General features: G+C 39.7%; 1 protein-coding gene across 1 annotated transcript; it reads right to left on the reverse strand.

Annotated features, from left to right (window-relative positions):
* Window positions 1–2,803: 2,803 nt before the first annotated feature.
* LOC141007425 (uncharacterized) lies at window positions 2,804–9,328 on the reverse strand. Its single transcript, XM_073479789.1, has 7 exons — window positions 9,182–9,328; window positions 8,605–8,943; window positions 6,943–7,049; window positions 6,636–6,792; window positions 4,763–5,299; window positions 3,525–3,633; window positions 2,804–3,362 (listed from the first exon to the last, which is right to left on the reverse strand). The coding sequence occupies exons 1-7, from the start codon at window positions 9,261–9,263 to the stop codon at window positions 3,200–3,202; spliced, it is 1,494 nt and encodes a 497-aa protein (XP_073335890.1). The 5' UTR covers window positions 9,264–9,328; the 3' UTR covers window positions 2,804–3,199.
* Between the last annotated feature and the right edge of the window lie 5,391 nt (window positions 9,329–14,719).

The following is a 14,719-nucleotide window of genomic DNA, read 5'->3' on the forward strand; positions in this document are numbered from 1 at the left end:
TGCGCGACGCATACAAACCTAATTCTGTGAAATACTAAGTGATACACTGGCGTTCAGAAAAGAAAAGAAGAAAAACGCATTCATTTCACCTCATTTCTTTTAAAAGGTGACAGAATGCAGGCCTGAGCTCACCTCTTCTGTCTGTGCTGATGTTGCCATATATTGGATTTTCCTGCTGCTCATGATGATTGTGGGGATTTTCCTGCAGCTCATGATGATTGAGGTTATGAATATAATGCCCTTCATCCTGTGACGGGCTTCAAAAAGACATAAAGGAACAATTTTCACGGTTTATTTCTAGAATAAGATGTCATTTTTACATAAGAAAGAAAAAAATATGTTATTACTTATTACAAATAAGATGTATTGGATTAAATAATACTAATAAAAACAAATAAAAAGCATACCTTTCTCCGTCATAAATGTGTGGGTCGCTGCACTCATCTGTGTGTGTATGAATAAAATATTTAGTAACTAACAGAAAGCTGGCAGAGGGTCAGAATCAATGTTGGCTTCATTTAAAAAGCAAAACAATATAATTAACTTTATAAATAACCATCCATACCTCTGCACCAAATGGCTCTTCGTCTGATGCAGAAGATGACATTGAGACAAAAAGAGAACAAGAAGGCCAGGGATAACAGCGCCAGCGCCAACACTAGATTGTTGTAGTTACAATCTATAAGACAAACACAAACTGACCATTAACACCTCAAACCTCAAACTTCTGTCCTTTGGAATCAAAAAGTGAGTTTTCTAAGTCGGTGTGTTGAATTTCAGATTTGTTATCAGCTCTTACTAATGTTTGGAATTTCCCTCTGTATCTCAATAACATCTTACTAACAAACAGAAAAGATGAGAATTTTTTAAAATGTGTCATCACTTTTGAAACGGTGATAAACAAACGTGCAGTCAAATGCTTCAACAATGCTTGACTATTGAAATCCCTGACCTTTGAGAGGAGGGATTGGAAGAAAACAGAAAGTTTCAGCTATTTAAAGAATATTATTCTTAAATTATTAACGTACGCTTAAAGAATATCTACTGTGTGTTACTGCATATGGATCTAAGGACATTTTTTCAAAAAACCCAGTCGAGTGATTGTTTTTCTTAATGGAAATATAGCAGTTTCTGCCAAACAATACCGAAAAATTCAACAGGAAATTCATTCTTCCTGTTGTAACCACAGTTTTACTGTAAATGAGTCCTAATGTTTATCAAGGTAAAATAAATAATTTGTTTGAATAGAGTTTCAAGGAGCTCCACGTGATAAGCATACTTCCTTTGACATCAACACAACAACGTTATGTGTGAATACTAAACTACAATAAACGGAGCAGAATACAGTTACATACGAAAGTTAGGATTGTCCGCTTATTGTGTTGTTTGTTTTAATCATTCAGTCTTTACTTGCATCTTTTGTTCTGCCATATTCTGTGACACATGCTTTAAGAATGATTCAGCTTTTCCTCTTTTATAGGTAAAACCATTTCTACAATCGCAAATATTTACATGTATATGTTAAATGTAGCAATGTTAGTACAAGTTTGAAAATCTAAATGTATATTTAGAAGTCCCAATGGTTGGTCTGATCCTACCTGTCATATTCCGGCCGTCTTGAACAAAATGGGTTGTCTGTCTGACGCTCTCAGGCTTTGGGGCATCACAGTGTTCAGTCAGTGAGGTGTGCTACACTGTAGTCTATTTTTACCATAGTTACCTCTGTGTTATCACCACCCTTTGAACGCTGGCTGCTCTTCAGTTACAAACAGGAAACAATGTAACCTCATTTTGAAGCACACGGTCTCGGTACCATTGTGAAAAACAATACGATGTTGTAGATCAACATACAACTATCAAAACATGACAATGGTTTGTGAACATCTGTTGGCAGCTTCAATATTCATTTAAAAGTGTGTACATTTTTGAGATGTCTGCACATATCAAACAAATATATAAGGAGAAAAAAACATTTCATCCTAAAAAAGCCCGAAAACGCTCAGGAGAAATTCAGAATGATTCAAACAAACTCCTGGTCCTAGCTCTAATTTACTGAACATGATTTGAAGTGGTCTAAACCCTAAAATAAATACAATTGGGGTTACGCCATCTTCTCAGTTCCCAGACGGTGAACGAGTCCCCACTGTGCCATGCATAACAAGCACATGTAGAGTACAGTACAAAAGACCTTCATGCATTATATGGATAATCTGTGTGCAAGGGTCTTCAGAGCTATGTGTCTCAGGAATTTACGTCTTGCATACACAGAGTACATTGTGGTTTTGTTGCTGTGGTCGGAAAATGAAATGAAAAAAAAAGCAGTTGTGGGAGGTTTTTTCTCAGTATTGCTGAATAGACGTGTGTGCGTGTGAGAGAGAAACACATTTACGTCCACTTAGTTTGGTCTTCACATTATCTGCATAAGTAAACCATCGAAGAAATAATCAAATAAAACATTAAAAATAAGAATAAAACCATGAATGCTCAAATAGAAAAGCTTTATTGTTTTAACTCTATATTAACGCCCATTTCCTATTTGTGTGTACGCTGGTGTCCAGTGGTCGTTATATTCGTTAGTGGTTTGTGGTTCAAGGCCAACTTTGCAAACTCAAGTGTCAGCCTGTGGTACATGTGGACAACAATAGGTTTTGATGTATACCCTCCGTTCAATTTGCAACACAAGCACTAAACAGCTACCTTAGAGGATGTTATCGGCGTTGTCGGCAGGAAACCATCAATCACATTACAGAATAATAGCATATTTTAATTTAAGGACACAAAGTAAATGAGCCATATTGTTCCAACAGTGTAGAATATGTGTTTATTGCTGCATATGATACAATAGCAGTTTAATAAGAAATGATTAGACAGACACAGTGAATGTGTAATATTGCAAAAAAAAGTCATAAAAACAAAGTAAATAACACCAGCACCTGCAGTGTAATCGTTCAGAGTGACATTAAACTAGCCATAAACATTTCATGAATTTTAAAACATTTGATGGAAATATAAAAACACACACACACATTTTAAAAACAATAACAAAGAACCCACATCAGATATACATGCAGCCCACATTTGCACAATTGCCTGCAACTGTTTTGTAACTGCATTTCGAAACTGACCGCAACTGAACATAATACATTTAACAATTCTGCAATTCCTCAATCATATCCTCACAATTACGACATGTAATGTATCAGCGGTCAATGTGCAATGTGTCAGGAGTAATGATTCTGTTTTCATATGCTAGAGAGTTACATCTTGATGTGGGGAATCGCTCTGTGGAAATCTCACTTTGTCTTGCAGCTGTATACTTAACCGGAGGTGGAGGGGGTTTGAATGAAGGCGGCAAATCCATCCTGAAGACAGAGAGAGAGAGAGAACAAATATTAACTGGTGGTATTGCTAGAAAGTTACTTAGTTCCATTGATTTTTCACGTCTTTCAGGGTTGCCCGGTGCATGACCCTGAATAAGTGCAAGCAGTTGTAGAGGATGCTTGAAGGGATAACAAGAGTTTTACCGTTGCTGTATCATTTGTTTCCTGTAGATAAAGCCAGCCACAGCGATCAATACCAGCACTGGAACGATGATTAACAGCAACAATAGATGACTCCGTGCACCATCAGTATCTAAGAAGCATATTCAGAGAGAGGAAAAGTGTCATTTTGGAGGACAGCAACAGCTAAAGATATGTTTAGAAAATATTGACCGGCTTGCTCTGGTGAAACCCAGCAGACTCCGATAAATATTGATAATAAATGTAAAACTATAAAAACTTTTTGCCTGTGTGTCCTGCAATCCTCCCCCACAGGACTGCTCGGACTCCAACCGTAGAAGCTGACACTCTTTCTACCTTAAAGAGGTGAGCTAGCCTGAGGCTGAGAAAGCCTCCACATGTGATGAAGATGCAGATGGTGAAGGCGAAGAAACTGCGACTAATATTCATCTGTACTTTTCAAAGGGGAGTTGCCTGTTGAGCATTTAACTCTGTTGTCTGCAGTTATTTTTCTGCCTTTGAAACAGTTTGTCTTACTTACCAGCTGCTGCACCTGCTCGCCTCACCTCGTTAGCCACAAACAATGCTAGCCGTTTTTTGGCAGCAGAGAAAATGATGTGCCCAAAACAATTTGAGAGCATCACTAAAAAGCCCATTTCAGCCAAACAACAGGATGTTGGATTATTCAGGGTCTCAGACAAAAAGAGGAAACGCATAATATAATGTTGATGACGGTTCTCAGTCATCCAGGTCATGGTAACTCTCAGTGCTGTATCGTAGGCAACTGGACTTGTTTCAGTGTCTTGAAGACGTTTCACCTATCATCCAAAAGGCTGCTTCAGTTCTAACTAACTGGAGGGGAGCTGCAGGCTTTTAAAATCTGTGTGGGAGTGTCCTTACAGAGTCGTTCAGGACACATGTGAGCTCTGAGTTTCAGAGTCGTTAGGGCCACTTGTGGGTTGTCGACCCAACCGGCCTTCATGTGGGTTGCTAGGGCTAGGGGGGTCTAGGTGTGAATGGTTGTTAAGACGCAGTACTGAGTTTCCTCCCCAGACAGCTTAACAACCATTCACACCTGGTCTTTAAGAATCTGAAACACGGCCAGTTGCCTACGATACAGCACTTAGAAGCCTAATATAATGCATTCCTGATCATCTTAATGGAGTCACAGATTCTATCCTTGAAATGTTGCTTTCGTGGAAGGGAAGTTTTCTGTTATTATTATTATTATTATTATTATTATTATTATAAGCTATTATTACCTTCAGTGTTGGGCGTACTTCCGACAGTAAGCCTTGGGGTTGCATCAGACTTGTTGGAGTTTTCTGTAATGCTTCCCAGGGTGCTGGATTCCTCCGGGCTGGCTGAGGAATTGAACGGTGCATGCACTGTATGTGGCATGGACTCATTCCTCGTCTCCTGTGTTGATCTGAACTCTGTACTACCATAACTTGGTGTTGTGGATGGATTGCTGGCCACTGATTGGTCAGAAAAAGTGGAGTTTGAAGCGTGAGTCGCATTTACCTCTTGATCAGTGGAGGTGTTGAAGTGGTAGGTGTCAGTGTGTGTGGCAGGGGTTGAGGTGACACTGATATGTGTATCATTTATATGCTCTCCAGGTGTGGTCGTAACATTGCTGGGGTTTGGAGTAACATCTGTTGCATCAGTGCCCATACTCCAAGTTACATTGGTGTCAGCGGTTGAAAGCCCAGGGGTCGGTGATGTGGTGGGGCTGCTGTGTGTTGAGTCGATCAAACCCTCCTCAGTTACATTAGATGGTGCTGACTGTGTCTCACGATCTGAAAGTAGCAAAGCAGGGAAGTCTACATTGAACATGCTGTTGAAATATGCTTAATCAACTTTCTATTTGGTATCAAATGACAAGACATTTTTCGATCCACGATGGTATTTGGGCAGTTCGGTCATAAAAATATCTAAGTTCAATACCCAGCCCTTGTCATACCCGAGTTCCAGTACAAGAACTCGAAATAGCTGTTACAGCCAGGTTAGCATTACCACATCTGCTCCTTTAACAAGTTTCACCTTGGGCAGATGAAATAAAGAGGAGGAAGTATCAGTAATTCACCACAAAACTTTAAAATACCCAGTGCACAGTGGTACATCATTAAAACATGGACTCTGCATAATCAGAAGGTAAAATAAGGCAAAGAGCTCATTCAGTAACCTGGACTGTGAAGCCATGGGCACGGATTCCTGAGGCAAAATGCTGGGCATGAATTGCAAATTCAGTTTTATGCTGCATATGTATATCTAAGTAACAAGTACAGTTAATCTGTCTCTGCTACTATGTGTAACCCCATACATACACTTGGACAGATCCATTTTTAATCTCACCTTGCATCCCCTGTGAGTCACAACTGAAAGACTGACATTTTGCTTATTTAAAACCATATTGAATGCACTATCTTTCAACCCTTCATTTGGGCTGTACTACTCCAGTCTGTCCAACAGATTGTGCTCTCACCCCATGCCATGATTCACAGACGCTGCAGAGACTCTGCTGAGTGTGTTTGCTCTTGTGGTTTGAAAGAAGACAGAAAGGAACAGCAGGAAGTGACTTCTGACGTCTGTGTGGCTTGTTGCCCTGTCTTTTCTTGTGTATTCACATTCTCATTACAAACATGTATACAGGATGAGACAGTAGACAACCGGGGATTATTTTCCTACTTAAACACAGCCTACTCACAGCACTACACCAAGCTGTATCACCGGTGGGGGCAGGTGACATGCGGTTTGGTTGTTTTACATTTCAACACTGTGAATGCTGTTTTAGATCTGTGTTAACCCTGATTCCCACGGGGCAATTGATTTGCAGCAAATAATTGAAAGTTTCACTCTTAAAGTTTTGTAGTCGCTGGTACGTTCTCAAAACATTGCCGGCAGCTTTGAAATCCTTTGAATCTCACTCTTTCCTTTCAGCTAATTAAAATTAAAATTGAGTGAGCCACACGATAATAACAAAAGTCAAGTATCAGCTCTCTGGTCCAGTGCAGTTTATTAAGTCACTCAGTCTCTCGGGCCCTCCGCTAGATTGTTAATTCAGCCCTGAGGAAATGCTGAAATTGAGTGCGACACAAAGAGAAAAGTGGCGGTGAGGGAAACGATGATGCTCACCTGTCACGAAGCTTGTGGTTGCTGTGAGCACTGTTATGGTAAACTCTTTTTGCAGACTCTTGTTTCCTGTGTTGACAGTCAGTATGTAAGCCCCTCTGTGAGCATCAGTCACCCACGAGAGCTCCAGAGATTCATTCTCCGACACCAGCTTCTTGTTCTAGTGCAAAACAAGATTATGTAGCACATGAATACCTTTCAAATTGAGATGTGTTTTTTGTGTTGATGTCAGAGGTAAACAAATCATCTTGACGTTCTGTGAATGAAGTAAAATTCAGCAGAATGGCAGAAATGAGCTGATTGACTGTACCTTTGTCCACCTGTACTGTGCATTCAGGAGCGCTGTGCAGTGAATGGTCACATTTTCTCCAGCGTGGACCTCGATAGTGCTGTTCGCATCACACTTTATTTCAGCATCTAAAAGAGAGTGGATTTGAGATTGATTTGGAACGGCAACACAAAAATGCTCCCAGAAAAGCTGCAACTCGCGATTATTTTCCATTATTGATAAATCTGCCCATTATTTTAACGATAAATCGTTTAGTCCAAGGTTGGCCAAACTTTTTCTCTTGGAGAGCAAAAACTGAAACTTAATGTTGGACTACTGGCCAAAAGCAAGCACCTATTGTTTTGCCCTGAGAGTGTGAAAAAAAGTGAGAAAAAAACATAATAATCTGGCGATCTATTTTCTAAGTCTGATCTAAATTGTTTTCTCTCCTTTGTTCATGACTTGGGAACACATGAAAAACTATTTTGCCTTCTTTAATTTTTTTTTCACTTGCATCTCAGGGCTTATGTAGTACTACCAAGATTCCTTAATTGCCTGACTTTTGCACTCACTCTGCCCGCCATGCTCAGGGATAATTAGGGATCCTGCATATTTAAAAAGCCTTTCTACCTCACAAAAAAAGACCATCATAAACAGTGATTCATATTATAATTTTTTTTTTAAATTAAATGTATTTCTTATTTTTCACTAGAAGCATCTGGCAGGCCAAATAGAAACCTTATGGCAAGACAACGTTAGCCCACAGCCTTGGTATAGTCTAAAAAATGTCACAAAATTATGAAAAATGTTCAGCAAAACATCCCAGAGCCCAAAGCGACGTCTTCAAATTGCTTCATTTATCCAAAAACTCTTTATGTACTGTCATTTTTTTCATTTAAGAAGCTGGAACCAGCAAATGTTTGTCATTTTTGCTTGACAAATAACTAAAACCAACATCAGTCGTAAAAAACAAATCCCAGATGTGTAACAATTTGTCAGACGTAATGTAGGTGCTAACTACAAACAAAACTCATTCCTCATATGTGTTGTAAACTTGTATCTTGAAGTAAACATGTATGTAACGCTGTGATCCTACCCTCTCACTGAAGTTACATAGTGTAGAAAAAAGTGGTAGAGACACCATTCACCTTATTACAAGACACTGTACCATCAACGTGATTATGAAACTGTTTTTTAAGGTAAAAAAGTTACAAAATATTGCTTTAATGTTCTTTTCAATTGACCAATTGATTAATCAACTGCAGTTCTAGCTGTCAGCAAAAGATTACTGACTTAAGTCAGTTCACATAAACAACACCTCCTTTAGTTTTCCAATGCCTTTTTTGTGACCATAACATCCCTCCAGTTCACTCACAGCTGAAGGGAATGTAGGCTGGACTGGACAACATGACTGATGAGGGAAAAAACAATAAGCCAAACAGAAGGAAGAAAAGAAAAGTCTTGCAAACAAAGCTCTTACTGTAGATGTGTTCTTGCAATTATTGCTTTTGCTCAGAAGTAAATAACAGCTGAGATTGGCAGTGGAGCAGCGCTCTGATGCAATCAGAAGCAACAAGAACTATTTGCAATGGACAATTAGATAGAAAGTTACTGCACATCATCCAAATGTTAAATTCTGTGCAGACTGCAGCGTCTGGTTAAGGAACGAAGGTATGACTTTGCATGTCTTTGCCTTCATCTTACCTTTGACCTCCAGCTGTGTTTCTCTCCTGATGCTGCCCAGAGGAAAGGTTGCCATTTCACAAGTATAGACACCACTGTCCCATTTTGACACCCCACGAAGGTATAGGTGGGAGCCCAATGTCTTGTTGTCAATCTGGATGCTGACGTTAGGCCAAAATAGATGTTCTCCATGTCCTTGGCTGTACACAGCCAGCTTTGTGATCTCATGTAGATTCTTACTCCATTCAATATTGACAATCTTGAGGTTCAAACTGGTGTTTATAGTACAGGGTAACGCAACGGCCTGACCCACCACTGCCTCCATCTTTTCATAATGGAACACCTTTAAATCCTGGAACCCTGTCAAGCAAAAAAACAGATAACATTGGAAGCAAGAAAAGTGATCAGACAAAATCACTTATACTTTGCAGTTGATATTACATACTACAGTCTGCTGGGATGCAGGCAGATAAAATCAGAGAATTATACTCAGGCAGCTTGTCACATCAGAAGCCAATACACATTTCAAACCCATGGTGAATATCGCATCTTTGCTGGTGTATTATATGAGCAACCAGCACATGTGGTCCAGGATTACCTTGTATAATAGAGGCGAGGAGCAGGAGGGAGAAGGCCGTTCCCAGTGCACTTCCAGCCATGTCTGAGCTCCCCAAACTCATTACGATCAATCAGCCTGAATCCATCGGGGGGATTCAGCAAAGACAGAAACAGTTGACAGTCGACTGAGGTTAAAGAATCGGGCAGAGACTGTGAGACAGAGAACAGGATGACCTATCTTCACAGGAAGCCACACACAGACACGGTAGTGAGTCATTTGTGTAGCTGAAGCTTTGTGGTGAAAACCTCTTCTGCAAAGCAGATTTGCATTAGGCGCAAAATCATCGCAGTGCTTATCATTACTTATTCTTCTAAAGTCGAGGTGAAGAGAACTGACTCATTTGGTTTTGGATTACATCACTGATGATCTAAATCATCCAGGAAGAAAGATACCAAGGGAGCACAACAAAGAATAACAGATTAATTAATTCTCTCTTGAATAAGCTTCACTTTTATTAAATAATTCAACACATGCACAGGTTGAACAACTACAAGTCACCTGAGCTATTTATGTAAATATGTGAACCATATTTTTCTTATTAACTCAAGTTTGATGTTGTACAGTGTCTATAAGCAAATTAAGCATACATATAGAAATAGATTCTTGATTTGGTGAATGGTTCGGTGGATTCCAGCTTCTTTCATCTTTTCAAAGGCCTTTCTACCATGTTCAACAATCTCTAACTCCTTTAAGACCTCCAACAAATAAGTTGTATAAGCATCAGACCAGTTTTTGTTTTGCTCCTATCATGTTTTTGTGCCTCCTGGTGAAAACGATCTGAATAAGCGTTTACAAGGTTAAGATTTTCCTATTGATCGGAATATCAAAGGTTTACACCACCAGTCTCGATCTGGTTGAAAATTCATTCAGATCAGGTCGGGTCGGATCAGTCTCTTCCGATTTTATTCTTTTAGTTTATTCTGATTACTAGTAGAATATTAGGGTCCATGTAAACGCAGCTTATGTAGCATCCATGATGTACATATACATTTCTTTTAGCTCCATCTGTTACACAACACATACTCAACTGTCTTCTTTTCAAGGTGAGCCACTAACCAGAAGAAATATGATGCATTATAGCCTTGTTGAACTCACTAATATATAATAAAGATGATATATTGATTGCTTGACATCATTCGGCCCTCAGCTAACAGCCCTGTTCCGCCCTCTGTGCTTGTTAGTGGTTGATGTCTCAGAGCAGAACCTAACTATAAAGTTGTCACGCTCAGTGCTGGTTTAAAGAGATAAAAAGAAGCATTACAGAAATAACAGGCAATTTTGGTGAATGGAATTGTATTACTCCCAATTAAATAAATTTGTTTACCCTATTCTTTGGAGACGAGCAATATTATTCCTGTAAGACGTTATGTCAAAACACTGGATTTCTAATTCATGACTCGTTTGTCTGCGGCAGTGAGGGAGATGGCTTCATCTAACTGCACCTAATTAGCACGGATCATAAGAACAAACTGGGAAATCTGTGTGAATCCTCTAACCAAAGGCTACATCCTTGTGCATATCAAATAGGCGAAGAAAATGCTGACGATAAGGCAAGTGTTTTGATAAACCTGTTGATGCACATACTTGATGAATGGCAATGTTTTCAAAGGCTTGGTTTAGCAATATTTCTTATCAGAAAGAAAGCAAAATTGAGTCATTAGTATCACAAAATACTGTTATCCAGATATCTTTATTTTCATCTCTCCTTCACATGCTATGAGCTCTCCCCTTTCATGTATTATGAAAGCTCCCTGTAGACCCTGCAATGCATTTAGATGATTAATAATTTTACAGTCATATTCCGCGTGTGACCTTTACGACTTAAATTGGAGCTTAGGAGGGTGACTGCTATCCAAAGGGAGATTTCTATCAGTATTCTGTCAGTGTTCTATCAAAGTGTAAGGGGACCTTGCTGCATTGCTCCATTTGATAAGGGCAGCATCACTTCCTCCGGGGGAAGTCATGGAAGTCTCAAGGATTTCTGTCAGAATGTAACAACACTGTGACAACTTTATTCACTGGTCCAAGAAGAATAATGAGGGTAAAATGAAAGGCTGATAAGCGATATTTTAGCTGTAGCTGGTAATCACTCCCCACTGTTCCAGACAGAGGCGCTAAATGGGAAATATTCTCATTCACAATTTGTGAATAACAATGAACAAAATGAATTACTGGTCTTGGTAGGCTCTGCTTTCTTTGGTGTAATGAGAGGGAAGGAAATGTGCCGTGACCTGCTGGTGCACCCTGCCCCCCCACCACACCCCCAACCCCCCCACCTCGTGACACACTAATACTTCCACACTGAGGTCACACCTGCTCACAGAGATCTCTTCGGCTCCTGAATACCCCTGTGACCTGCAGCAAATTGCAGTTTTTGCAGCACATTGCACCAGAACACTAATTGTCAACTCTGTGTGGATGTGTGTATTTGTGAGGTGTGTGTTTGCATGGCTGCTGACCTCGAGGGGGTGTGCTGACCAGTGTTAACACACATTTGCACATGCTGCGCTGCTCAGTTAGCCACATTCACTGCTCGGTTTTGCTGCGAGCACAGTGTTATCTCAGTGAACCAGTTTGATTTTTAGAGGCAATGTATTATTAAAATCTGGGCATGTTGTACAGATTGTCTGACTACAACCAGTCAGAGCCTTGAGAGACTATTTTAATGTACTGCTGCTAAATACAACACAGAGTGTAACTTACACTACTTTCGCATTCACAACCTTCTGATAAAAGACCATCAAGAGTACTGATCTGGATCTGGAAATGTAAGATTTTTTTGTCGAAAACATTCAAAAATGTACTGAAATATCAACAGAATGTGAAGAAATAACAGGTTTGACATTATGACGTCTAGGCTATGTATAGAGTGGCGTAGAGATGACGTATTTTCACTTCAACGTCACCAGCATTAAGCTTCTTACTACACTATAGTATATGTTTGCTATTAATGAATTGATCAATCCATAAGTTGTACAGTTAGAGTTAGAATAGTTTGCAACTAAAGTTTGCCCGTGAAGACAGACTAGTGAGTAGGTGAGTCTCTGTGCTCAGCGTGACGACATTTAATGTCTCCGACAGCTTCTGTAGTCTCAGTCAGCCACTTGGTAGCAACTGCCTTTTTCAAGACACATGAATGAGTGGGGTATTTACTGGCATATTTTATGTCGTAGAACAAAATCTCTTAAGCCTGTGATAACCACAGAGCTTATTTCAGGCATTTAACCAAAAACCCATTCAAAAGACCAATTGACTTCAAGACGAGGGAACCGGAAGTTGACAAATGCTACCTTATTTTTGGGTTTTAGCACTCATGTCTGTGGCACTCTCTTGTGCTGCAGAGATATCTAGCATGCTAACAAGCTAGCCCCGGCCTGTCCAGGTCCATGAATTCTGCAGCTGGCCAATTCTTACATATTACACCTTCAAGTACCTTGAAATGATTTCTATCTGATCACCTCATTGAAGATGATACATTTATGCTCTACATTCATGAGGAGACAGCAAGTTGATATATGGTTAAAACTGTATTGTAAATTCTTAATGACACAACGGAACAGTGTCAGATCTGTGCAGATTTCTGGTCAGCAGTGTCGGGGGTGGAGAACTTTGCTTTGAAAGTGTTTTATGGGTGTAGAGGAGGAGAACCCAATTTTTTGGAGTGTAACTCAATCCCAGTTCATCCTTTTTTACCTTGTCTTGCTCATGTCCCTCGAAGCATTCCTACTGAAGTACAAATACAAGGAGGAGTGTTTTGGAATGTAAAATTTTAACAGCAAGACTTAAACTTTAAAGCCCAACTAGTGGCCCCAAGAGGCTACAGTGAGGAGACCAGACATCCCAATTAAACCGTGACAGTACCATTTTTAAAATGTCTGTCTTGGTGTTCTGACAGGGATTCTCTAGGCTATACGCATCAATCTATCTATCTTCTTATGGCTGTGAAATCTAAGCTGGTAAAGACAGTTAACTTGGATGAGCTGACAAACTGTGCCCAGTTGCCCTGACTCCAGAACCAAAAGGTAAGAAGATGGGAATGTCTTCCCCCTCTAATCTGCTGACAAACATTTGTGCTGTGCAAAGAGCAAATAATCACCTCCAGCAGCTTGGTGCTGTTTGAAGAACTGTACTATATTTAACCATTGTTGGCTTTGTCAAAGAGTATTGGCGTTACAGTAGAAGTGAGCAAGTGTTCAGAGGTGATTTAACATCCTGGATTGTCTGAGGCTTGGCACACTCTGCCAGTTTCATTGTGTGTTATTGGACCTTGTGAACTTTGTGACGGACTTACTGGAGGTGCGGTGCCCCACAGGGAGGACAAACCTATTTAAGAGGCAACTTTGACTCAATGTATCTATTAGTGAAACTGAAAGTCTATCACTGTCTTGAAAACTTATGCTCAGAAGTAAAAATGCATGCTCATCCCTTTTTTGCCATGCAGCAAAGTTGCACACAACTCAGAACAGTAACAGCATGACAAGCTAACATAACCTGAACCGGAGACAATAACACCTGGCTATAACATGCTACCAGCTAAACCTAACATCATGTCACATTGCCAGACCTTGGCTTTTGCTAGAACATCACCCCAAATACTTATATTGAAAGCTCAACTATTGTATATCTCATGGGTGTAAAACAAAGTAATTTTCATGCTAAAGTCTGTATAAAATGGTAGTATGGACAATGGCTCGGAAAAATGCTCCGTGCAGGTACGCGAACGCAGATGCTACACAGACGCTTCAAACTATGCAAGCTTGATTTCACGTGTTTGTGAATCGCCCCTTTGAGGATTGACGTTACCTCCCACATAGATGATACTTACACGTTTTGTTCAGTAACACTGCTTTTATTATTTTTGAAGCGTAAATTAAATCATGAGAAGTACAAAGTACTTAAGTAAGGATATAAACAAACTAGATTGTGGTCACATGACTGCAATGTCACCAAAACTAAGCTTCCTACTACACTGTAGTATACAAACATACCATATAGTAATGAATCTACAAGTTGTAAAGTTAAAGTTTGAATAGTTTGCAGAGTCCGCCTGTAAAGATGGACTAGTGAGTATGTGCCTCCATGTTCGGCATGTTGACATTTAATGTTCCGGACAACCTCTGTATGACTTATGTAGCCATGCGTTAGCATCCGACACTTTTATGACACGCTTTTCAATTACTTATTCTTACATATTATACTTACATATTTTTTGTCAAAGAACAAAACGTGAAAATCTCCACAGACCTCATTTCAGGCATTTAACAGAAACCCCATTCAAAAAACCCATTGACTTTTAGACGAGGGAACTGGAAGTGCAAAAGTGCTAACTGATTTCCAGGCTTTAGGACTCATTCCAACTATACTGGCATCATGGTGCTATAAGCTAAATGCTAAAATTATCATTCCAATATGTTTTAAATGATGTCAACATGCTGATGTTAACCACCTTCACCATTTTAGCAACTAACATTGCTGATTACTACTGAACAGAAAGTAAAGCTGAGGCTGATTAAAAAG

Source organism: Pagrus major, chromosome 13, assembly GCF_040436345.1.
Source record: "Pagrus major chromosome 13, Pma_NU_1.0".
NCBI lineage: Eukaryota > Metazoa > Chordata > Actinopteri > Spariformes > Sparidae > Pagrus > Pagrus major.

Coding starts and splice junctions, on each gene's coding strand:
- LOC141007425 (XM_073479789.1), bottom strand. CDS start 9,263: ATGAGTTTGGGGAGCTCAGACATGGCTGGAAGTGCACTGGGAACGGCC. Junction 3,634..4,762: donor AAGTACGCCCAACACTGAAG/GTAATAATAGCT, acceptor TATGCTTCTTAG/ATACTGATGGTGCACGGAGT. Junction 3,363..3,524: donor AAACAAATGATACAGCAACG/GTAAAACTCTTG, acceptor CTCTGTCTTCAG/GATGGATTTGCCGCCTTCAT.